We start from the raw sequence: 27,057 nt of genomic DNA on the forward strand, positions 1-27,057 counted from the left end.
GCCATATGTAAAAACCCACAGCTAACATCATACTCATTGGTAAAAAACTGAGAGCTTTTCCCCTAAGGTCAGGAATGAGACAAAGATGTCCACTGTCAGCACTTTCATTCAATATAGTACTAGAAATCCTAGCTGCAGAAATCAACCAGAAAAGGAAAGAAAAGGCATCCAGATTGGTAAGGAAGAAGTAAAACTTTCACTATTGGCAGATGACATATTATATATAGAAAACCCTGAGGACTCCATCAAAAAACTACTAGAACTGATAAATGAATTCAATAAAATTACAAGAGACAAAGTCAATACACAGAAATTCGTTGAATTTCTGTGCACTAATAAATAGCAGAAAGAGAAATTAAGAAAACAATCCCATTTACATCTGTACCAAAAATAATTTAAAAACCAAAGAATAAACTTAACCAAGGAGATGAAAGAACTGTACTCTGAAAACTATAAAACATTGATGAAAGAATTGAAGATGACACAAATAAATGGAAAGACATTCCATGCTCATGGATTGGGAGAAGAAATATTTTTTAAATGCTCATACAACCCAAAGCAATCTACACATTTAATGCAGTCCTTATCAAAATACCAACAGTATTTTTCACAAAACTGCAACAAACAATCCTAAAATTTCTATGGAACCACAAAAGACCCTGAATAGCCAAAACAATCTTGAAGAAGAACAAAACTGGAGGTATCCAGATTTCAAGATATAATCCAAAGCTGTAGCAATCAAAACAGCATGGTGCTGTGTTGCGACCAGCGCAACAAACACCAAGATCAGGGTCCTGAGGGTAGGGGAATGTAAGAAAAAAAAAAGAGAGAAGAGAAGACAGTTTGGGAACAGGAGGGTCCCCCGGGCTGATGGCCCAAGTGACTGCTTTATTGTTGCTGTACACAATCTTTTATATCAAGACTCTTATGGGTCAGGCCATTCTAAGAATAAACAGGTTTCACATAATCGCTGACAACCAAAACATTTAGTTCTGTGTTCCTTGTGAATTTTCTAAACGGGTCACAGCAAGACCTTGTTGATAAGATTGCTAGCAAAACACAGTTCCCATGTTTGTTTCTATTTGACTCGGGGTAGAAAAAGGGGAGGTAACATTACTGCCAACACCCACAGACCACAGGCTTTAGGAATTAACTTTCTCAGCCTTGACAAGGCTTTCGTATGCCCTTGAAAATGGGGGAATAGGAGGGGGAACCACCGGGTTGGCTGAGTCAACAGGGAACCATTGCTCGACCCTGGCAACCTGGGCCCGGTCTCAGCCTGGCACCGGGGCCCGGCCTCCAACAGTGCTGGCACAGAATTAGACACATAGATCAGTGGAACAGAATAGAAAGCCCAGAAATAAACTCATGATTATATGGTCAATTAATTGATATCAAGGGATACACACACACACACACACACACACACACACACACACACACACACAGTAGAATATTACTTGGCCACATAGAAGAATGAAATCTTGCTTTTTGCAACAACATGGACGGATCTGGAGAGTATAAAGCTAAGTGAAATAATTCAGTCAGAGGAAGACAAACACCATACGATTTCACTCATATGTAGAATTTAAGAAACAAAACAAAGAAAAAAAAGAGACAAACCAGTTACAGACTCTTAACTATTTTGAACACACTGATGGTTCTGAGAGAGGAGTTGAGTGGGGGGATGGGTGAAATAGGTGAAGGGGATTCAGAGTACATCTATGATGATGAACTCTGAGTAGTGTGTAGAATTGTTGAATCACTATATTGTACTCCTGAAACTAATATAGCACTGTGCATTAATGATACTGGAATTTTAAAAAATAAAAAAAAAAAGTTATTTTCCCCATAAAACCACCAATGAAGTAGGAGAATAAAATAAAAGTATCTTTTTAATATGCAGCGTCTCACAAATTTTGCCTCGCATGGTACACCCTTTCCTGTGAAGCCATTAGATGTTCTCTTCCACCAAACCAAAGAGTAAATGAAATCCAAATTTAAAAGGGGGTTGGGGGGGAGTCAGCACCAGAGAGAGGCTAAAGAAATTTTCCCTTACTGATAACAAAGGAAGATTTTTGGATGAATAAATTAGTATTAGATTCTGCTGCATATAACAGGAAAAAAAGGAGGCTTAAACACATAAGGACTTATTATCTGTTATGAAAGAGTGTGGTGGCAGCAGCCTAATCAAGTATGACAACTCTACAGATTCATCATAGACCTCCTGCCTTTTTCACATAGTAAGTACATCCTTGGGTTTGCCTCATGGCCCAATATGGTTGCTGGAATTCAGCTATCATGTTTGTATTCCAACCAGGAGAGAAGAATAGGGAACCAAATGCTTGCCTCCCTAACCGAATCCATCCTTTTAAGCAGTCTTCCTTTAAATTCCTTATAATATTTCCTTGCATATATCATTGTCCTGAGCATTTCCTTTTAGGAAGCTAATAGATACATTTAAAAACTAAAGAATAAAGAGATAGTACTTTAAGCATATTATATATAGGTATGAGGGTAAACATCCAAACGAACACTTGTTGTAAGCATTCCTTCTGTGAATGGGGAGTGGTGTGGAGGTGAGTAGGAACTCCTATTTGTTAAAATGAGTTTTATAGAATTATTTGACTTTTAAAAATATATGGATACATAGCCTTGATTTAAAAAATTTAAAACTGAAAGAAGAAACAGACTCCATAGGTGTTCTCAAACTAAATACACCAGCACACACAGAAACAGTTTTTCCACTGATGGTTTGGCCCAGAAAAGAAAGAAGTTTTTCTTAAATCACAAATTACGATATGATTTTTACTCAGACTTTTGAAGCATAAAGCCAGCTCCGAGTCTCTCCTGTAGGTTCACGTGTATAAAACCAAATCATCTGGGTCTCTAGAGCGTGTTGGCAAGCAGTAATTCTCGTAACTTCTCATGTCGCTACACCAGAAAATCTTTGTGACCGATGGCTGAAGATCTGTTTCTCAGGGCCAGAGCCTGACGCTGAGGTTAAATGTTGTCTCTGTTGTTCAAGGCAAGGGCCGACCAAGCCAGAAGTCCTGTTGATCCAGTGGCCTGGAAAACGATCAAGTCGCCGAGTCCAGAGGCACAACAGCTTCTCCCCCAAAAGCCCCCAGTTCAGTGCCTGTGGTCCAGGTAATGTAGCTTTGCCATTTTTCTTCTTCCAAACTGACTGTTTTGATTTTCACACTGATTTATTTTTTTTAAGCAAGTAAAACGGCAATAGTAATGAAATGCTTTCAGAAAAGTTTGTCTGAACCACAGTGGCAAAGAGCCTGTGGTATTAAGAACGAGGTGATGATCCACACCATTGTTTCCATGAGAATCCCACAACCGCACCTCGCAGTGCACAGAGGGTGATGGGACCTTGAGACCTGTAGAAGAAGGAAGCGCCCTTTACCTTAATTTGCTCCGGATCCCCTAAAGCCTGCCTACACATATGCAAAGTCTGTTTCAGGAAGTGGGTAATATAATCTTTATTGGGCTGAAACCTTAGCTTTTAAAAAATGTTTTAATATTTATTTCTTTTTGAGAGAGAGGGAGCGTGCAAGGGGGGCGGGGGCAGAGAGAGGGGGACAGAGAATCTAAAGCAGGCTTTGCACTGACAGCAGCGAGTCCTGTGTGGGGCTCGAACTTATGAACTGCGAGATCGTGCCCTGAGCCGAAGTCGAGCACTCAACCGACTGAGCCACCCAGACCCAAACCTGGACTAAAACCTTATTAATAATTTTTAGGTCATTATATTTTAATAATGTCATTTGTAATAATTACTTTGAAATTCATTTGAAATATACAAATCCATGTTACAAAATATCACAGTAATTTCTAGAAGCTATGTATGTATATGTGTATATGTATGTATATATATAAACCACTTGAACATACCATTTTAACACAATTAACCTTTACCTAATATTTCAGAAAATCAAAGTACTAACTCTAGCCTATATTTACATACTGTACTTGGAAGGTTTCAAAGTGCCTTCTTGATCATTATCTTATATTCTAGTACCTTATGAGATAGATGTCAGTGTATTTATTTCCCCAGAAGTACAGCAATTTGTCCAAGGTCATATGATTCATTAGACCATTTTTACTTAGAAACAACCTTAAAATCTCAGTGTTTACAATCGCAAATATTTGTCTTTTTTGTTCATGGGTACGTAGTTGATTGTGATTTGGGTGATGTGTGCTCTCCAGCCTCTAGGTTGGGCTCAGCTCTGCTTCTCACATAGCCTCCTGGGATCAGTGACTACTTGAAGCAAACTCTTCTGCTGGGTGTCAGAAGCATAAATCACACAGCTCAGTTAAAACCACTGTGTGCGGGGCGCCTGGGTGGCGCAGTCGGTTAAGCGTCCGACTTCAGCCAGGTCACGATCTCGCGGTCCGTGAGTTCGAGCCCCGCGTCGGGCTCTGGGCTGATGGCTCGGAGCCTGGAGCCTGTTTCAGATTCTGTGTCTCCCTCTCTCTCTGCCCCTCCCCCGTTCATGCTCTGTCTCTCTCTGTCCCAAAAATAAATAAAAAACGTTGAAAAAAAAAAATTAAAAAAAAAAAACAAAAAAAAAAACCACTGTGTGCATCTTACCTGCTAGCTCTCCATTGACCAAATGAGTCACATGCCAAACCCAGTAATAGTGGGAAGGGACATGTACTCCATCCATTGTGGTAGGAGGTCCTGCAAAGTTGAGGGGCAGAGGTTGTATATGTAGAATTCTATAACAGGAAGATAGTGAAAACTTAGGAACAATGATATAGTCTACCGTGTGTTAACTAGGAAATGACAGGTCTAGGCTCCTGAGTCAAAATATAGATTGTCCTTTATGCTTTAACCATTTTGAAAACACAGCGAAACCCAAAATATCCTTCTAAGAAATGTTGACGTGACAGCCACCTTAAATTCTTTTAGGAACAATCCGGAATGGAAATGTGTTAATTAATTCCTAAATTAAAAATAAACATAGATTTTGTTTACACAGTTACAGTGTTTTCTATTATAAAGCACCCTTATTCTGATTTTTTGTAGCTGCTTCTGTGTGACTATGCTACTACTTAGTTTCGCATCATAATTTATGCGATAAACTTTGAGAGTTTTGCCCAAGAACGCAGAAAGAGAAGTGAATTCTAATTAAAGTACTACCTCTTTATAATTTTGGTCTTATCTTTCTAACATTCAAAGCTAAAACAAGGCTTTATGGTTTGAATTCAATTACACTCTCCCATCAAGAAGTATTCAATACTATTATTTCAGCAAATGCCTATGAAATAATTTTGCACAAGCTGCCATAAGGATACGGAAGGATGCCTGGATGTTTGTGCAGGGGCTCAGACCACAACTCTTCCCTCTGCACCTTTGAATAATCTCCAGGTCATGAGTTCAAGCCCCACATTGGGTGTAGAGCTTGAAAAACAATAATAAAAGCTACTTATTTTAGAAAATGTAATTACAGCAATAATAACAGCAGAACTTACATAATGCTTGCCCCGGTGCTGGACTATAGATGTGTGTTTGTGTATATGTTCACACAGACATACGTATACTACATATATATGCATATGCGTATGTTTGTATATATACATATATATTCTAATTTATTCCTCACAATGACAATGTGGCCAGTGGTGGTATTATTGCCATTTTAAAAATAAGGAAGCTGAGGCCAGAGGAGCCAAGTAATTTGACCATGATCTTCAGGTTCCAGAGTCTGCTCTCTTAACTGCTATGCCATGACCATATTGCCCATGTTTACTCGGGTCAGTCCCTAGGAAAGGAGACACCAGCTCTTTTACTGTGCTCAAGCCTGTTATTTCCCTGGCTTCTTCCACTGTTTTGGAAGTAAGTTTAGAATTATTGATTAAAGCTTTCCTTTTTTCAGAAGAAAACTCAGCCATCTCGTGGGGTGGTAAAAGTGTCTCAGCAGGATCTGTTCTTTGACTATCAAAGACCAGTACAGGCGGCAACATAAAAACCACAGACTTGTAAGAGTGAACCCACTGGGATGCATGGATCTATGGAAATCAATAACTTAGAAAGCACTCACGTGAATATATTTCTTAAAAGGGTGCTGACTAGTCAGCGACACTGTGTGCTTCCTTCCGGGTAAAAGGAAAATTCTGAGATGCCAAAGCATTCCTGCTCTGTTTAATTGCCCTCATGATTTTCCCCTCAAGGCTTATTAGAAGAAGACAACCAGTGGATGACCCAGATCAATAGACTCCAGAAATTAATTGATCGACTGGAAAAGAAGGTGGGTGCTTCCTTTTCTTTCTTCTCCCTCTCACTTTTCAGTGACCCGTTTTCCTCATTGTATTAATATATCCATGGCTGCCCCATGGATAGAATATTAGCCAGGAGCACTGTGATGCTACTAATGACTACTTGGTAGTTATCTGGGCCTTTCTTTTTTTTTAATGTTTATTTATTCTTGAGAGAGAGAGAGAGCGCACGCGAGTGGGGGAGGGTCAGAGAGAGGGAGAGGGAGACACAGAATCCGAAGCAAGCTCCAGGCTCCAGGCTCCAGGCTCCGAGCTGTCAGCACAGAGCCCGACGCGGGGCTCAAACTCACAAACTGTAAGATCATGGCCTGAGCCAAAGTCGGACACTTAACCGACTGAGCCACCCAGGCACCCCTGAGCCTTTCTGTTAAAGCAAATAGAGAAGCTCACATTAATTCTTAGGCCACCCATGCCTACCCCTAGTTATATGTGCAATATGTGGAGTTGCAAGTTAAATAAATGCATTGCCTAACTGCATTGCCTGACTCTTGAGTTATCACTGCCGAAGGTAGCAGGGTGCTTGAACAATGCATGTGGCAGCTCTTAGGGATGACCTGGCTGATGTCTTGGGAATGTTTCATAGTGACTCAGGGAAATGGTTGCACAATATACTAAAAGATGAAATTACACTCTCAACCTCTAGAAAGTAGCTTCTTAACTGATGAGGGGGAGAACATCTTGATTAACAGTCCCAGAGCACTATATTGAAGGGAGAAGAGAGAATTCCCTGAAAGTAAAAAGTATTGTCACTAAAATTGGAATAAATGCTTGTCTGATAACAAACTAGTGAACAAACAAACCTGTGCTATGGAGCAGTAAAATTTTAGTAAAAAGAGAGCAGCTAGAGAGGATATTCAGGTAAGGGTGATAGCATGAGTAAAGCTTAAATAGACCAGCTTAGTTAGTCTTTCATTTGGGGAAATGATAACAAATAAGATGGTGCGGATGGATGGGGGCCATATTATGGATGGCATTAAATAATAGAGAAAGGGATTTGGGCTTGGCCTTGGAGACAACAGGAAGCATTTATTATTTTTCAACAGGTAAGTGATATGACCAAAGAGATCTTTTAGATAGAAAATTGGACAGCAAGCGTACAAACTGGATTTAAACAGATTTAAACAGGAACATTCAAAGTCAGAGCCACCGAAGCCATCTCGAGCAGTGATATTAAAGAGCAGGTTCTAGATCTGAGCCTGCTGGGATTAGGTATGGAAAGAGGCGGACCTATATTGTATGACTGAAAAGAAAATGGCAGAGTGAAAGACTTAAAGTGAAATTAACAGGACCCCTGAGTGGGTATGATGGGTAAAGGACAGGAGTATCTCAAAGAGGAGTCTGAGGATTTGAGCCTGAGTGTCTCCCTCAATTGTACCACTAACAGAAATGGAGAGACAAGTGAGAGATCGTGAGGTGAGGTGAGGTGAGGTGAGGTGAGGTGAGGTGAGGTGAGGTGAGGTGAGGTGAACCGGCTTATTAGATGTGTTAATTTCAAGACCCAATAGGACACTTAGGCAGAAATGTCCAGGTAGATGTTAGTAGGTAACACGTCAGGCCAATGGTTTAAGATCTTAAGAACTGTCTCCACAAAGATGAAACTTCCAAGTCCTGAGGTTGAGTAAGACCTCTGAAAATGAGGTTCTGTACAAGTAATCAAGTCCAGGAGAAGTGACTTTGGAGAATGCCAGCCCCTCTGGCACCATGTCACCGTTTGTCACGTTTACGTTGGCCATTTACTGGGCAAAAAACCTAAACTTACAGTTGGCAGCAGTTCAGCGTTCCTCCTTCCTAATTTTATTAATTGATATGTGAGCCGAGACTAAAAATATTCACGAGAAAAATGGCGGCTATGAAAATTAGTTTTCCAATCCTGGAAGGGCTGGAAATCCATGACCTCTATTTGGAAAACAGACCTTGTTAAAACATAAAGAGTCTATTGTTACATAAATTTAGATTCATTTAAAGAACACAAATACCTCCTTTTCAAATGGCTTTGAGGTGCTTGGCAAACCTGTCTTTATTTGGTGTCTTAACTTTATATAGCTATTTTTAAAGGAATAGCTTAAACTTAGGTCATGCCTTTTTTCCAACTTTAAATCAAAGTATTATCACATCTCTTTCTTCCCTAGACTTTTTCTTCCTCCCTTTCCATGAAAGGGTTTCATTTTGAGGACAATGTCTGAGAGATTTGCTGAAAGTATGATGTGATGGTCTTCAGCATTGGGTTCCAGCGGTGTGGGGCTCAGCAGGATCTGTCTTAATGAATGGAGAGGCAGTGCAAGTTCCGTTTGCTTCTACAACTTATTCTGTACTGCGAATTAGGCTTTTAGAGGAACAACTACCCGATTGCCAAACAGTAGCTAAGTGCATGTCATTTCACAGCTGACTCTCTCGTCTCCTGCAGTTTTGGGCACTAGGTTTGATCTCCCCGTTAAGAGGAAGTGTACCTGCAGTGGAACAGGTGTTCTCTTTTCTCTCCACTTAGTGTGATAGATCCTTCCTGCACTGGAAACCAGGCCCAATACCATTCACGTGAGGGGGAAAAATAATACTTGAAATCTCTAAAAATCCCTTCAGGCGTTCTATCTTTCCATTTCAGCCTCTATGAGGATTTATGGGGATATATTGAGATTATGTTTGCTATTTTGCTCCCACTCTGCAGAAACATCTTTATGTTAAATAACAGCAACAAAACCTGTTTGATCTTCATGAAACCCTAAGTGTATCACCAGATCACAGGGCATCCTCTTTGAAGGGGTACAACTAAGGATGTTGCATTCATACGACTTCATTTAAGCTGTTGTTATCTTAGATCAAAGAAAGTAGACGTGAAAAGTGTACCTGAGTTGGTGTTAGGGAAAAAGTGGGCAAGGAGACCATTGTTCCAGTTTCTGTCTTTAAGATTCACTTCACATCCATATGCATTGCGTCACTTCGCCTTCACAGAAAAGCTATGATTTAAATGGGGCGTTCATTAGGCCATTCATTTATTCAACGGATGCTTGTTAAGCATCTACTTTATGCCAGGTATTATTCTGGCAGTGGAAATGCAGCAGTGATCCAAACAGGTAAGGTCCTTCATCCAACACAGATCAAAATCAGTAAACAAATAAATGAAACAAGATAATTTCAGAGAGGGAAAAGTACTCTGAGGACAAACTAAGGCAATATGGTGGAGATGAGGGGTTGGATACTTAAGTGGGTGATCCGGGAAGGTGGCTCTAAGGCAGTGACATTTGAGTTGAGGTATGAGAAAGGAAAAGGAGCCAGCTAGATGGTGCCCTAGGAATAGAGAATTTAAGGCAGAGGAAACACTAAAAGTGAACCCTAGATAAGTCAAGTAACTTGTTTAAGGTTTTACTGCAAGAGAATAGCATAGCTAAAGCAACATAGCCCTGTTTTTAACAGGCTTATGTTATTTCAGACCGTCTGGATTTATACCGATTTCAAGGGATTTCTTTATCTATCTGAAGGAATTATTGTGCATAATCCTCACCACCAATGCGAGGTGATATATTCTTAGAATGAAGTCCTCCGAGATTACATGCTTGGTTTCACTGGAGACGTTAGCATCATCCACTGATCACGGTAGAAAATTCTAGGATCTTTTTAGTAGCCCTTCATTTTTAGAAAATATCAATAGTGCTTTCATTTGCTTTTGAGTTCATGTTTTAGTAAAGTAAAATTATCACTAGAGTGTAAATGTATTGTGGCCGTTACGCTAATGTCCATCATGATCTCCCAGGAAAAGTGGTGATCAGTACTAACAGCAAAAGAAATCAGCCTACTCGTTTTGTTTTGTTTTTGTTTTTGTTTTTGTTTTTTTTACTGTTCTACCCTTTCCCAGTTTTCATGAATCTCCTTTCTCTTTTGTTCTCTTTTAATATCATCAGTAAACTTAAAGCAATAACAAATTGAACACACTGAAATGGCTCTTTACCATTGATAAATGGGTAAAAGAGTCTTTATTGGAAAAGCTTCATTTTTAAAATCAGAATGATTCCATATCCTTTCAGATAATGAGCTGCTTCTGGCACAATATCAGCCACAAAAGAGTTACCATTCAAGTATATGATGTTTCCTCTAATTTCTGGTCCCTGCCTTCCCCATTTCTTTCTTTAAAGGATCTCAAACTTGAACCACGGGAAGAAGAAGTTATTGAAGGGAATACTAAATCTGTAAGTACTTTTTTTCTTTCTAGGTCAAAGTGTTAGAAATATGTACTTGGCAAATATTTGAAGGAAAAAAAATTCTTCAAAATTAGCTACTATCTCAGTGAAATTTTGAAAAAGGAGTACATAGGCATGTTTTATTTTGCACGGCTCTGTAGTAGTTTCTAAATTGTGATTTGTGAAAACCTAACAATGCCTACTTTGCAGGGGTTTTATGTAAGTATGTAGCATGTTATGTGTGTAAAATGAGAATTTTATGCACATATCAGTCAATGAGTTATTGAATAATTGAATGGATATGACCGGCAGAGAAGGGCAACATCCCAATTATGTCATAAACATTTTATAACCCCTGTAAGCCTGAGTGCCACGCCTGAGCTGAAACTTGATGCTATTTAGTATTATGTTACCCAGGGCCAGGCACACTGCAAGTGCTCAGAAATCATTTTTCAAAAACAAAGTTGACACTTAGAGAAAAAAGGAACATTTACATCCATAGGGAAAAGATGTCCATCAGCAGGGGTGGCAATTTATGGAGATCGAAAGAAAATGGATAAAGTGATGTTAGCAGGCACTGAGACCCAACAAAAAGAAATTTGTGATTATGTAATTAAAAAGCAACACATATATATGATTTGTTATTTTACTTTATTTTGAGGCACATATTTATAGCACATTCTGTTTGGAAAAAGTGGATCATTACATTTTCGTTTAGTGAAAATTTAAATTTTAAAATCTGGGCAACCCACAGAAAATCACTTTTTTCTTAATAACTATATTGTATACTATACAGGTCTTATAGGATCAATTGCATTTACGTGTGAAAAAGATAGGAAATACCCTTCATCTCTGTACCAGGCACTTATTCCACAGGCACTGCCTATGTGATAAAAGGTGAGGTTCACCTGTCCATCGGCTCCTACCCATCTGTCCAAACTCACAGCACAAAGGGAGTCTTCAAAGGGGGAGCTTTGGAGGGTTCTCAGAAAAGCTTAATAACGACTATTATGATTAGAATCCTATAGATATGGACACTTTCCCCAAAGATAACCCATAGTTCGCTACATGTTCAGTGCTTCTATTCCTCCAAAGACAGGGGTGTGGTCTGTGTTAATTCCTCAGGCACCCAGAATTCTAAAGGGGTACATTTTGGTGGGAAGCTGAGAAAGAGAAGGCCGCCGAGCGCGCATACTGGGAATGCTATTGCTAGAAGTCCCTGAGAGGATTGTGACCTTGCAGTCTTTGTATCTCTATCGTCAATTAGATTTGCATGTAGAGAACACTACACTCTAGTCCAGAAAACCGAACATAACATTTCTAATGTTGAGAGAGATCATTGTCTACTCTTATATAATTTCCTGATGTGACACTATTCTCTCGCGCTAGCTATGTGGGAGAGAAATCGTCTAAGGATTGTTTATTAAAGGTGACAGACTGTTCCATTCTTGGGTCCCTGACAGAAGAGAGGCCAACGTCAATTTTGAGAGATTCATCAACCCACACAGCATTACTAATTCAATAGTACATAAAAGTACTTACAAGAACAAAACAGGACTGGGCAAGTTGTCTCAGCAGTCAATATTGTTTAAAAGCAGGAAAGGATATTCCTTAACTATTTTCAACCACCTGTAAAAGTAAGTAGCTGTGCTCTTTGGGAATACTCATACAGTAATGACTTGAGCAAGTTTTTTTTTTTTTTCAGAGCTGCCAGTAAGGTATTTGTCCTTAAAAGTTGTAGTTAATACTTAGTGACAGTGACGCATCACTGTCGACTCCTATGAAACCTTCTATATTCAGAATGACCGTAACAAATCTTCACTGTGCACAGCTGGCACTCATCATTCCACGCTCTTCCATGTTCAGTGATTTATCTTGGTGACCCAAACCAGTAGACGTCATTGACTAGGGAGGTAGCTTGCCTTTTCCATTGGTGAATACATGAGAACTTTGAAAAATAAATTGCCCATCAGAAACCAGAGAATAAACTTTTTATGATATACTTTATTTTTTAAGTGTATTTATTTACTTTTGAGAGAGAGAGAATCCCAAGCAGGCTCTATGCTGTCAGGACAGAACCCAGTGCAGGGCTCGAACTCACAAACCACGATATCACAACCTGAGCCGAAATCAGGAGTCGGACGCTTACCCGACTGAGCCATCCAGGTGCCCCATGATATACTTAATTTTTTTAGAGCTATTCTTTAATGAGCCTTTACTATGTGCCAAGTGTTATCCCAAACACACACTTCTGTAATTCACTTCATCCATCATTATGAGGTGGCGCCATCATTAACCCCATTTTGCAGGTGGAGAGTCAAGGTGTGGAAGGATTTAAGCCCCCTAGCTGGACCCCAGCAGTTCTCCGCCAGACCTGCACCTGCCCTGACACTGCAACAGTCCGACTCTAGTGTTTGGTGCATTTCTGGGCACTAAAGTGGAGCTGTTCTTTGCCAGTGAGATTGGGAGCTGACAGATGACTCCTTTTCCTGAGATTTCCTGCCATGAGAACAGAGCAGTAGTATCTGGTAGGCTTATTTAAGCACACAGCAAGAGTCCTGAAACCAACTAGCTGCCACATCTAGTTTTCTGGGACATGAGCCATTACATAATGATGAGTCTAGGATGTGATTTCTTTCTTTTTTTTTTAAGGTCCTTTGTTTTTCCTCAGTGAGAAGTAACATCTATTGAGTATCTATCCTGGGCAAGATTTTTACATAATTCGATTTAATCCTCCCCAAAGCTATGATACCAAAGTACCACGGCTCCAATTTCATTTGGTGATTTCGGATGAAAAAATGGAGCCACTGGTTCAAGGCCACATAGCTAGTAAAAGTGAAGCCAAGCTTTTTTAAATGTGTACTCTCCGCTCTTAAAGAGGAAAGGAACGAGGACAAGGTGATGTAGGTAGATGAAAAACAATGAGGCAGGGCTCTAGAGTTTTCAGGACCACCTCATACCCTTCATATCCTTTCCTGGAGTGAATAGTGCATGAATAAAATTTATTAAAGAGCTTTTAAGAATAGTCCATGACAGGGGCGCCTGGGTGGCTCAGTCAGTTGAGCATCCGGCTTCGGCTCAGGTGATGATCTCACGGTCCGTGAGTTCGAGCCCTGCGTCGGGCTCTGTGCTGACAGCTCGGAGCCTGGAGCCTGCTTTGGATTCTGTGTCTCCCTCTCTCTCTGCTCCTCCCCGACTCATGCTCTGTCTCTCTCTTTCTCTCTCTCTCTCTCTCTCAAAAATAAAACATTTAAAAAAATTAAAAAAAAAAAAAAAGAATAGTCAATGACTAAAAACAAAAGCAAAGCAACCTCTTGCTTGTTTGTTGTATGAAGAACTTGGTCACCAGTTATATGCCAGGCCCTGAGGGAGAGTCTGGAGATGAAATGGTGAATATTCCAGGCTACAGGACAGACCAGAAGGAGCTGCAGTGATTAAACAAAGGTCTACAATACACTGCGATGAAGGTTATTATAGGAAAGTATAGATTTGCACAGTGATGGAACACAACTTAGGAGGCCCGGGAATGCTTCCAGAATGACATAGTATTCAAAATGAAATCAAAAAGAGTAAGGAGCTTTTAAAAATATTTACTTCTCCCTTACAACATTGAATTGTTCAAACGTCACACCAAAAGAACAACACGAAGGTGCTATGTAGGAATATTAAAATGTTCCAAGTGGTTTACAACCATCATGTGACAAAGATAGCAAGTTTTGGAATTCATAATTTTACTCTTGCCATAATGAAAAAGGAAATGTACATCAGAGATAAACCCAGATCTAAACTCCAAGACTATGACTTTATGACTCATGGAAAATTTGGGGGTAACTTATTGTCTTCTAGCTGTCAAGTGCCAAGCAGGGAGTATGAATCATTGAAAGGTCATTATGATTTTTGAAGGGAATCCAGCCAGCTCACATATCCTAGATCTGGGCAGGAGTACTGATCCACCCAAATCCTTTCTGCTTGAGGCCATTGTATGCCTCGCATGGCACTTCTTATCAAACAATTACTGGGAAAAGATGTCAATTCCCTAGATACTTTCTATATTCAAAAAGTTCTTTTTGGATTCAATATAATTTTTAACAAGGTCTTATCACATTCTGGCACTTTTCAAAAGCTCTAACTTTTCTTGAGTACATTATTGTTGTTTATACCAGAATAGCTTATACAATAGGAGTTTACAAATCTAGCATCTTTTTCTGCCTTTCTCCCCTCATGAAGCCTGTGAATATTTTGTGAAGTAAATGAATCCTGTCATACAATATCATATGGATTGGGGCTTATTGCCAACTAATATGCCAGGGACTATTAGAACATAGTGTTGCTTTGCTATAGCTATTATGAGATTGAACAAGAGCACACAAGAAGGTCTGTTACATTTCTGAAAACATGCTTGGAACACAACTGTGTAGTAATAGAGCTAGAAAACATGAACCAAATTAGTTGCATTGAAAATATTTCTGTCTCCAGAGATTTAAAAAGCTGAAATTCCTTGAAATAAAAAAATCCAAAGGGCGCCTGGGTGGCTCAGTCGGTAATGCATCTGACTCTTGGTTTCAGCTCAGGTCATGATCTCGTGATTCGTGAGTTCAAGCCCCACACTGGGCTCCATGCTGACAGTGCAGAGTCTGCTTGGGATTCTCTCTCACACCCTCTCTCTCTGCCCCTCCTGTGCTCTCTCTCTCTCAAAATAAATAAATAAACTTTTTTTTTAAAAAAAAATCCAAGAAATCAAAGGTAGCTGCAACTAACCTAACGTGACTAGCAAGTACCATTCTGTAAATATTCCGTCATAATTCCATCATAGCAAAATCCCTATAAAGTAAATAATAAAAGCAACACCAAGCCTTCTAAAGCAGAGAAACAAAAATGCTCTGGGCTGGCTGTTCACACCAGATTTCAGTGAGGATCTCAGACTGTATATTTGACATAAGTGACATACAGAAATATCATTAAGGTATCAGGGCACCTTCTGTACCTCTCCCATGCTCCACATCCTACAACTTGACCTGGCCAGCCTAGAAAAGGTAAGGATTTTCTTTGGAGCTCAGAAGGTCTATTTTAAATTACCCAAGGAGATTCAGAAAGCTTCTCTTGTCACAGTAGTCATAACACGTAGACAGATTATCTGGACCTCGTAAGTTGTTTTCTTTGTGTAAACATCTGAGGAAAGGAGGGAAAAGGCATGCCTTGTTTGGGTTGCAAAGTAAATTTATTTTCCAAATCATATTCACATCCATCTATGTAAGTGAGTGAATCACTTAGCTACTGCTGTGTAACAAACCACCCAAAATGAAGTGTTTTAAACCACAATTCTAGAGGCAGGCAATTTAAAGTGGGATCAGGCGGATGGTTCTTCTGGTATCAGCTGGCCTCCTTAGGGCATCTGCAGTCAACTGCATGCCAGCTTTGCTGATCTTGGTGGGACTTCCTTATATGTCCGGGGACTGAGCTGGGATGAATCCACTGACCCAACTCTGTTCTCTGTGGTCTTTAATTCACCAGCACGCAGGTCGACAAAACTACAGTGTGCTGCCTATTTTTACCTATAAAGTATTATTGGAACACAGCCACACCCATTTGTTTGTTGTCTGTGGCTGCTCTCACACTAAAACAGATGGAGGAATGTGACAGGAACCTTAGGGCCCACAAAGTCTAAAATATTTATTATCTGTCCCTTCACATGAAAAGTTTTCTGACCCCTGCTCTCGCAGGGCTTGTTCACATGACAATTTCAGGTATCGGAGAGAAAGTGTGAAAACTCACAAGGGGTCTGGAGGCCTAACCATGAAACTGGCACCCTCTTACTTCTGCCATGTTCTGTTGGCCAAAGCAAGTTTATAAGGCTGGCCCAGATCCAAGGGAAGGAGAAGTAGAATCCATGTTTTCATAGAAGCAGCCGAAAAGTCACATTTCAAAGGACATGCATTGCTCATGGTTCTGCTCATGGTTACAAATTAGATCACATAAGAGCTGCCTTCAGACTAAAAGGAGTATGGTGGAATAGGTAGATATAAATTTATATCTCTCATTAGAAAATCCATGAGAATCGTCTGAGTCATTGTTGATCACAAATACATGATCGAGAAGTTCCTACAGATTTGTGTCAAAAGAACGTGTCCACAATGATTTTGGCAGAGAGATTAACTTAAACTCTTAGTTACTGATATTAAAAACAGGTCCTGCGAGAGTCGTACAGGGGGCTGATTGTTCATTACACAATCTGAGGAGATAGTTATAGGCTTGTATCTACCTGTCCTTGATCTCTGACCCTTAAAGGGAAATAAAACAAAGCTTAGTTAAAATTACTGAACTCATTAGGTAACTGGGCTATGAAAACAAATAGACCCAAATGGAGAGTGATTCCAATATGATGAAAGTTTTTTCCTTGCCCAATAATCAGTTCACACAATGATTCAGGGACACGGGCTCCTCCTCTCAAGTGTGGCTCTGCCATTCCCAAGACAGGTCATTCTATCAACAGAAAAGGGGAAGAGAATGTGGGAGGGGCTCACCTCCTTCTTGAACATCTTGTCCCAAAAGCAATACACAGCACTCCTGCTCATATTGTATTGGTGAAAACTTATCAGTTGGTTACACCTAACTGCAAAGGATGATGCAACACGTGCTCTAACTGTACCTAGGAAGAAGAGGAAATGGATTTTGGTGAATAGCTTGGAGCCTTTGCCACAGTGAGCCTTCCGGTCATTAAATATTCATTCTTTTCACAAATATAGAACACACCCAGAGTCTTCTCCATTACTGCTTCTGGCTCACAGTCTAGGATCTCTGCATGATGATCAGTCCTCTCTGTAAGATCAAGATGTAGACCCTTGCGGTCCGATATACTTATGAATCAAGAAGTAAGCTATCCCCCCTCACCACTCCCCCCAAACACAGAGATAAAATATACAATGATAAAACCGGGCCAGGAGAAATGTCATAAAAAGTGCAATTCAGGAAAGGCATGAGTAGGAAGCATACGGCGTTCACTGGTTCGTTGCAACAGTGAATTCATGCTGGGAAGGTATTTGTCAGGGAAGGAAGTTCTGTGATGGGACACTGGATCTCCATTCTGGGAGGAACCCCCTTGTCCACTGTTCTTCTTTTGAGAGTTTCTTCTCGTTTCATCAGCCTCTGTGACCACATCAAAAACAGCTCACTGGAGAGTACTGTACTCTGTAGGAGTTACGCGGTATTGATAGCTTGTGTCCCGCTCGTGTGCGTTTGGGTGCCCAAATATTACTTTAAGGCTCACTCAGAGGATTTTTGAGACTAGAATCAAGATTTATTTGACAGTACAGTTCTGTCAAAAATTTAATAGACTTCTGGTCAGTTTACATATCGTCAGTTTCATGTGCTAGTATCGATACCTTAAGTTATTCTACACATGTTGTTTTCAAACCTTGTTGATTTCTTTAGTAAACCTTATAAAGGCAAGGATTCTATCTTGATTCGTCACTGTATGCCCAGAATCCAGCACCCAGCATTTGCCTGCAGGAAAACAAAGTAGGAACAATTATTGAATACATAAAGTGCCTAACATCATACCTATTAGATACCATCATACCTAATAGATACCATAATATCTACTGGTATTACGGTCTTCGACAATGGTAGCTATTAACAATGAAGCAAGAAACTCATCGGACAGGAGACAGCAAGCTGGGTGCTTAATTCTGGCTCTGCTGCTACACAGTGCAAGTTATTTTCCTCATATTCTGAATCATCCTTACATTCTTGCTGTTGTTTTGCACTTAAATTTTTTTTTTTTTTAATTTCAGAGCACCCACGTAGGGGAGGGGGCAGGGGGAGAGAGAGAGAATCTTAAGTAGGCTTGATCCCACGACCCTGGGATCATGACCTGAGCCGAAATCAAGAGTTGGATGCTCAACCAAGTGAGCCACCCAGGAGCCCCTGTTTTGCACTTTTGTAACTCACTCCCAATCCTTTTTTTTTTTTTTTTTTTTGCACTTCTGTGATTCATTCCCAGCCCTTGATGATGGAAGAAAGGCTTTATCCTGAGATCAAAATGCCATGAGAAGCTCACAGGCAGAACTGTAGGAAAGTCTCCAAAACTACAAATGCTATAAAGGTGATAGGATTTGTTACAAGAAGCAATTGGCATCCAGCCCAGTGTGATCCGTTAAACACAGTCTCCATCTGACGCCATGAGATTTTGAGTAGGGCCTATGGCATATCTTAGGTGGTTAATGTTTGAGAACCCTGTGACGGTTCATGTACCTTTGGAAATGCAACTTTGAGCGCACGTTTCTTGAAATTTGGTTGTTTGTAATGATGTGCGAAACATGTCTATTATCACAAAATACTTACGGTGAAGGTGGAGCCGTCCAGTGTGTGGGGTAGGACCACTCTTTAAAAATGACTACAGGCCGGTGATCCCAGCCCTGGCTGCACGTTACAGTCACCTGGGGAGGTTTTTGTAAATACCAGTGCTTGGATCTCACGTCCAGAGATTCTGATAGAAGTGCAATTTTAAAACCTCCCCAGCGCTTCAAATTGAGAACCACTGCTTTTAAAAGGGAAGTATGTCATTGGGAAGACATTCTCTTTGCACCTGCTTCGAGAGGCAAGAAGAATGTCCTGCCTGCATTACGGCTTTTATACAGTGTTGTTGCCTTGGATCGGTCAGGGTCTTCCTGTTGGTCGTATTTTCAGATGAGAATTGTTTGCCTTGTGAGGAGGGCTGGGCTGGGCTGCAGGGTGTCAGCTTCAGCAAGGCTCCAGAGCAGTGACACTCGCCTCTTCCTCCGCAGCACATCATGCTTGTGCAGCGTCAGATGTCTGTGATAGAGGAGGACCTGGAAGAATTCCAGCTTGCTCTGAAACACTATGTAGAGAGTGCTTCTTCCCAAAGCGGCTGTTTGCGGTAAGTGCTCCCTCGCGTGCAGCATGAAGGTGGGGCCGGCAGAAAGGCATTTGAGAATCTCCTTGTGTTTCTGTTGATTATTCCCGGTGATGCATTTTGGCAGACTTTAGCTGGATGTTGCTCTTTTATTCTTGGGCTCTGTGTGGATTTTGATCACTGGGGGCACACCAAGGGAGATAAAACGGAGAGAACGATTTGAAATGGAGAATTTTGCATAGACTGAAATCTCCCCTTTTGCCTGCAGGCAGGCCCATGCTGATTTAAAATCACCTCTGGTAGATGAGGCCCCAAGTCCAGTACATCTAGCTCTGATTGCTCCCTTGGCAACATGCCCCATATCCTAATAATCATTTCAGCCATTATGAAACTGCACAATATCTGAAGTCTTGATTACAGGTCATTAAAAAAAAAAAAAAAAAAAAAAAAAAAAAAAAAAACACCTCTTTCCATAGCCGCCCCAGCTCAGGCTTCAATTATCTTAGGCTACTAAAATTTATGATCTATTCCTCATTTTCAGTTTCTCTACTCCAAGTGGTCCAACAAACAGTTACTAGAAAAATTTTTCCAGAAACAGTTATTATAAACTGTTCCCTTAATCAGGAACTGCAGTAACTCTCTGAGTGTCTTAACCAAGGGCTAGCTGTTTCTCTGGCGCTGTGTTTGTCCGACTCGAGAATCCATAGCACTGCTACCATTGTCTCTCCCTCACCGGAGCTTGCCCAGCTGCCCACTGCCTTTCCAGCATAATCCGTGCCTCTGGCCCGGCCATTCTCCCTCCCAGAAATGCATGGCCAGCTGGTAGGTCTTGGCCAAGCCCACATTCTGCCTCGAGTCCAAAGCCCAGCCCCAGACTCACCTGCTTCTGGAAAACGACCACAACCAGAACACCCCTGCCTTGGGAGCTGGTTTAAACTGCATTTCATAATGCTTTTCAAGTATTCCTTCGGTAAAGCTCTTAAATGCATGTGTGCATACGTGTGTATTACACACACGCATAGAAACTCATACTTTATGTCTCTGAGTACTTCGGTGTTACTCCCAGTAATTCTGTTTTATTCATGCTCCAACAGAATACCTCCCCAGTTAAGAAGTCTGGCTCTGGAGTTAAAATTGGGATCGTATTTGTTTTGTGATTTAGGGAAAGATCCTTATTGGCTCTAAACTTCTGTTCCTCATCTCGAACTTCCTAAGGTGATTGTGAGGGATTAACTGAGTGCTCGGCCCAGAGAGGCCCAGAGACCCTGAGCTGGGGTTGCTATCGCTTCCTCATCTGGCTGGCTGACCTCTGACCCACTCTCTGGCATTTAAGGGGACTTGCTCAGCGCTGTTTAGGGCAGACGCTCACCATCTTCCAGTCATGCCATTGTAAGAGAAACACAGGAGATGCTGAGCTTGCTTTGTTGTTATTGTCGTCGTCCTACTTCACACCAAACTCAGAAGGGCTCACATTGAAACCATTGTAGTCCTTTTAGTTCAGTGACCTAGGGATTTGCCAAAGTGAGAGTCTATATAGCTTTAAAAGCCTACTCACATAAAACTGGAAGTGACTGCTTGGAAAATGCAAAAAGAGTGTGATGTGTGTGTGTGTGTGTGTGTGTGTGCGCGTGTGTGTGCGCATGTGCACCTGTACACCATCCACTACAGAAAGTAGAGCACGGTACTTGCCAAAGAAATGGGAACATAGAGCAGATCAAGTCTGGTTTGGTTATCACAATCTCCAGGGATGGTTTAGCCTTCTTGCATTTATAAATAGGGCACAAAGTTTGCTTATTTTTTAGGGTTCAGAGATACTGCTTTAACGTGTGTGGGACAAAGGGCCTGAAGCCAGGCGGACGGCCCCGGCAGGGGGGAAGCAGGTGTGGGAGAGCAGCTGAGTAGATAGATCTGTGCTGCCTGCCACGGACTCTGTCCTCTCAGCAGCCAAGGAAAATTGCTCCCTCGGCTCCAGCTGTGAAGAACAGGGAGGGAGAGGATCCTCTTCCAGGGAGATAAATGGAGACTCAGCTTCTCCTCTTCCCTTGCACGACTGGTTTGTTTTTTAAGGACTCTTCACTCACTTATTGCTGATTTTTCAGCTGATTTCCTTCTTTTACTGAAATTCTCAAAAAGTAGACTTCATCAGATGGAAGGAGCATCAGAGAACCACTCCACATGAGTGCAAACCATATGGAACACACGTTATGCTGGCACGCCTGTCTAAATTCAGTTGCGCCGCTAATCAAATTCAGTCTCCTGTCTGCATCCATTGATGGGCGAATGGGCCGCTCACGCTGTCAGTCATGCTCCACCGTGCCCTGCACTGTTGCCTTGGGCTTGGCTGATACAATAAAACTCTGAGAATTACCACTTTTGCAGATTCTTCTCCCATAATGTTAGGCTCAGCTTCACCATGGCTAGATAGGAAATGCCGCTGTAACACAGAGTAGGAATTAAGGATTTGCTACTAGATTAAGCAGTGTGTGTCCATGTTCTTATTTCTTCTTCACTGCAGTGATCTGATGTATCACCTCCAGTTAAGGAGGAAATACGCTCAGATACATTAACCATCTTGCCCAAGTGTGCCTGACTCCAAAACCCACATTTAATCCTTCTTCCCCGTATTTGGTCATCGTTGAATTAAAGTTTCCTAGACTTTGTGTGGTTAACCATGGGTAGAATGGACAAGATCCCTTCTGTTCCAATTACAGGGTCTTATTGTCTTAAATTCCGGCAACTGAATTAGAGAGGCTTTTGCCCTGAAGGCACTTGACTATAAGACTTAGCTGTTTAGGGGCTGACAGAGCCCTTGTCGGAGTATTAGTCAATTGAGTTTTAAAATGAGTTGTTAGTGGAAAAGCCAAGCAGATCAGTTGTGTGATTCATCTATTATACACACGCACACACATGTGCATGTGCACTGTTTGATGATCTTTTTGCTTATTTTGTAATCATGAAGGCTTCTTAATCCCTGGGGGGAGGCACCAATCGAATATATGTGTGTATTCTTAGAACCATGCTTGATACTGGGAAAAATGAGAAGAGTTTCTGCTTTCAAGGGTCTTAGAATCCAGTTGGGAAAGTCAGTTACTCATTCATGGCCTAAAATTTCACTGCTGCTAAGTAGAATAAAATGTTTTCTGAGGTCACTCTCAGATGTGAATTCTAGAATTTGTCTGTATTCTAAACTCTATGTCAAGGGCTCAGGAAACTTGAATGTCGAATTGTATTAGAATTGACCCTGAACTTTACCATGGCCAAAGAATCATCTTTTAAGAACGAATGATACCCTCTGGCATATCATTTATCAGCATTTTTATGTAGGTGAAATAAATTGGTGGCTGGATCTTCGTGTGGAGAAGTGGAGATTGTCCCTCCCGATGGGCCTTTTCTCCTTGGTTAGGTTCTGTGAGTTAACATAGACATATGGGGAAAGCAGGAAGCCGAGAGGAAGAGAGTTTTTCCATGAAGAGCCAGCTGCCTTTGGTAACTTATCTTCAACCCCAATTGTTCCTGACCACATCCTTTCCCCTAGAAACTGTTTCACTGCCATTTTCCAGCTGCTAGGAATATTCAATCCTGGAGCTCAGGGCTGGAGCTCAGGGCTGGGCTGAAGCTCTAAGTGACTGCATCCAGGGACAGCTTAGCCAAAGAACTCTTGCTTCAGCCAGTGTGTGGTAAGTATCACAGGAAGTCTGAACACATCGAGGAGCAAGACTGAAGCATATAGCCACAACTCAGCAATGTGCTATGTAATTCTAAGTTGGAAAATAATTGAAAGCTAATCATTCAAGCCCTAAGCCTTTTCAATGGAAATATTGCCAAGAGAAATGTTTCTAAAAATTATTTCATAATTAACCTTTTCTCGGTGGCATTATTGCACATTGCATATGTTATCTGTATTGTACAGCCTCAAGTAGCAATGTCCTTAAACACCATTGCTATGTATTGGTCAGTTTCACTCTTACCTGAAAGCACCCAGTCAGTAGCACAATTCTGATTAGCATTTTCACCCATGTCCCTTTAAGCCAAAATCTGCACTGGCCTTTCAGCTCTATCATCTGGCTCTTTACCAGAAGACCTAGAGTCAGGAAGAAAGAGAAGGGTGCAATACCAACAAGCCTTCCTTCAAGATCTGATCCTCAGGATGCAAGCATTTCCCAGAAGCCCTTGCCTCCCAGCATACATTCCTTGGCATTTCATTGGCCCAGCTCAAGTCACATGGTCGTTCCTGACTCCTGGGTAGGTGAGGATACCGGTGTCCAACAGAAAGGAGTGAGATGGTGATGACTGTCTCAGTCCAACGCTGATGGGCTGATTGGATATATTGCAAACTCAACAGTGGCAAGGTTCTGTTAAGAAAGAGGGGGGTAATAGTTGGGGCAGTAGACAGTGTTTGGTATATCATCCCCAGAGTCACTTCAACTCCCCAGAGTCCCCAGAGTAATTAAAATTACTTAATCCACGTAAAATGTTTACACCAGGGTCTGGAACAGAGTGATACACATGTTAGCAATCATCACCATTGCTGTTAGTGTATATAAATAATATAATGATCATCATCATTATTATTGGCTTGCTGCTTCTCATTTTCACAAATATGTCTTTTTTCCTTCAGTTTTTTTTTCCTGGCCTCGTTTTCTCTCCAGTTTCTTTTACTTCTGTCATACTTCTCAGCTTTAGCACCGTTGAGGATTTAGCCTTTGTAACTGCTCATCCAGTGAAAGTGCCACTTTCTTCTTGGCTATTGAGCTAACGGCTGATACGCACAAAATTTGCCAAAGACTGGGCTAAATATTCTACACGCAACACTTTACTCCTCACAGTCCTGTTATTATCACCATTTTACCGATGAGGAAACAGGTTCAGTAATGGGCCCAAAGTGACAAAGCTAACAAGTTGTAGCTAAAGGTAGGCCTGCTGGGTTGTACTTCACACCGCTATCTCATTCCCCTGTGATACTTTCTTCAGTCCTTTAAAAGCGTGAGAATTATGCTAAAAGTTTTTGAATTCCTTACAGTCTTATGGATGTCTAGAAAAATGGAAGGTCCAATAGCAGGATAAGTTGGTATTTAATGTGATATGTAATATAAATGAATTAGTCTGTAGCAGGCAGTTCATGAAGAGACTAAAATGCTAGGCTGAGTATTTTAAACTTTATCCTAAAAAAGAAAAAAAAAAAAAAAACCTCATGGGTTGAAATTTGTCCATTATATGGTCAAATTAAGTTCAGAGATTAGAGACCCTTTGAAACTCTTACGGAAGCTATGGATTTTCTTCCCAGAAAAAAATAGACATGCACATCAATTTGCAGCTCATTTCTGGGATTTCCAGGAACAGCCCCCTACACCCCACCAAGAGCTTATTCAAGAACTCCTAGGATTAGAAAATCTTTGATTTCACTTTCCATCCAATTCCTTTGATTCTGTTATAAACCTTTCCCCTGGAATATTTGAAATTGAGCTAACAATGTTTGCTACATCATACCTTAGTTCGGCAATCCAGATAAACAGCTTTGCAAAAAACATTAAACTATTTACCAGCAAAGAGCTAAAGGAAAATATTACAATTTCTGTGTACAGTTACCACCACCTGCTGGTCATACTTAGGTAAATCCTAAACTACATTTAGCTTGACTTTTACACTGATACATTCTCTGTTATCTTTTAAATCAATATCCTTAAAACAGGGTGGAGGTTCCTCAAAAAATTCAAAATAGAACTACCCTATGAGCCAGCAATAGCACTTTTAAGAATTTATCCAGCGGATACAGAAGTGCTGATTCATAGGGGCACATGTACCCCAATGTTTATAGCAGTGCTTTCAACAAGAGCCAAATTATGCAAGAGCCTAAATGTCCATCAACTGATGAATAGATAATGAAGATATGGTTTATATATACAATGAAATACTACTTGGCAATGAGAAAGAATGAAATCCTGCCATTTACAGCAACGTGGATGGAACTAGGTGGTATTATGCTGAGTGAAATAAGTCAGAGGAAGACAGATATCATATGTTTTCACTCATATGTGGAACCCGAGAAACTTAACAGGAGTAACGGGGTAACGGAAGGGGAAAAAATAGTTACAAACAAGGAGGGAGGCAAACCATAAGAGACTCTTAAATACAGAGAACAAACTGAGGATTAATGGGGGGGGGGCAGGGAAGAGGGGAAAATGGGTGATGGGCGTTGAGGAGACATTTGTTGGAATGAGCACTGGGTGTTGTATGTAAGCGTTGAATCACAGGAATCTACCCCCAAAACCAAGAACACACTGGATACACTGTATGTTAGCCAACTTGACAATAAATTATATTTAAAAAATAATAATAAAAATAAATATCCTTTCTGTTGGTCTATACTTTCATTTTGATTTCTCATCTGAATATAATCTAAAACATTAGATTGAACAAGCTGGACTTACAGAGTTTTTTATTTTACTTTACTTTTAAATTCCAGAATAGTGAAAGCACAGTGTTACATTAGTTTCAGATGTACAGTATAGTGATGCAACAATTCTATACATTACTCAGTGTTGATCATGATAAGTGTGCTCTTAAACTCCTTCCCTGTTTCACCCATCTCCCCACCCACCTCCCCTCTGGTAACCATCATTTCGTTCTCTGTAGTTAAGACTTTGTTTCTTGGTTTGTCTCTTTTTTCCTTCATTTCTTTTGTTTCTTAAATTCTACATATGAGCAAAATCATAGTATTTGTCTTCCTCTGATTGACTTATTTTGCTTAGCATCATACTCACCAGATCCATCCATGTTGTTGCAGATGGCAAGATTCCATTCTTCTTTATAGCTGGGTAATATATCCTGTTATGTGTGTGGATAAAGGTGCGATGTGTATACACACAAACACGCACATATATACACACCGCATCTTTATCCATTCATCTATCAGTGGACACTTGGGCTGCTTCTATATTTTGGCTATTGTAAATAATGCTGCTGTAAATATAGGGGCGCACATATCATTTTGAATTAGTGTTTTTTTGTTCTTTGGGTAAATACCCAGTAGTGGAATTACTGGATCACATGGTAATTCTGTTTTTGATTTCTTGCAGAACCTCCATACTGTTTTCCACAGTGGCTGCACCAATTTGCATTCCCACCAACAGTGCAGGACGGTTCTTTTTTTTCTCCACATCCTCACAAACACTTGTTTCTTGTGTTTTTTATTTTATCCATTCTCCCAGGTGCTAAAATTGTGCTTTTGATTTGCATTTCCCTGATGATTAGTGATGTTGACCATCTTTTCATGTGTCTCTTGGCCATCTGGATGTCTTCTTTAGAGAAATGTCTGTTCATGTCTTCTCATTTTTTAATTGGATTATGTGTTGGGTTTTGTGTTGAGTTGTACAAGTGTTTTATATATTTTGGATACTAACCCTTCATCAGATACGTCATTTGCAAATATCGTCTCCCATTCAGTAAGTTGTCTTTTTGTTGATTGTTGACTGTGCAGAAGCTTTTTATTTTGGTGTAGTCCTAACATTTGCTTTTGTTTCCCTTGCCTTACGAGACATATCTAGAAAAATGTTGCTACAGCCAATGTCAGGCAAGTTACTGCCTGTGTTCTCTTCTAGGATCTTTATGGCTTCAGGTCTCACATTTAGGTCCTTGATCCATTTTGAGTTTATTTTTGTGTATGGTTTAAGAAAGTGGTCCAGTTTGATTCTTTTGCATGTAGCTGTTCACTTTTCCCAACACCCTTTG

At 40.6% G+C, this 27,057-nt stretch overlaps 1 protein-coding gene across 1 annotated transcript in view; it reads left to right on the plus strand.

The window, feature by feature from the left end:
* NECAB1 (N-terminal EF-hand calcium binding protein 1) overlaps positions 1-27,057 on the plus strand; it is a 197,291-nt gene that overhangs the window by 157,248 nt on the left and 12,986 nt on the right. Inside the window, exons 7-10 of the mRNA XM_058698510.1 lie at positions 3,029-3,150; positions 6,184-6,260; positions 10,413-10,466; positions 19,241-19,353. Of these exons, the coding sequence (XP_058554493.1) occupies positions 3,029-3,150; positions 6,184-6,260; positions 10,413-10,466; positions 19,241-19,353 (366 nt within the window). The remainder of the gene's footprint in view (positions 1-3,028; positions 3,151-6,183; positions 6,261-10,412; positions 10,467-19,240; positions 19,354-27,057) is intronic.

The sequence above is a fragment of the Neofelis nebulosa genome, chromosome 14, assembly GCF_028018385.1.
Source record: "Neofelis nebulosa isolate mNeoNeb1 chromosome 14, mNeoNeb1.pri, whole genome shotgun sequence".
Lineage (NCBI taxonomy): Eukaryota > Metazoa > Chordata > Mammalia > Carnivora > Felidae > Neofelis > Neofelis nebulosa.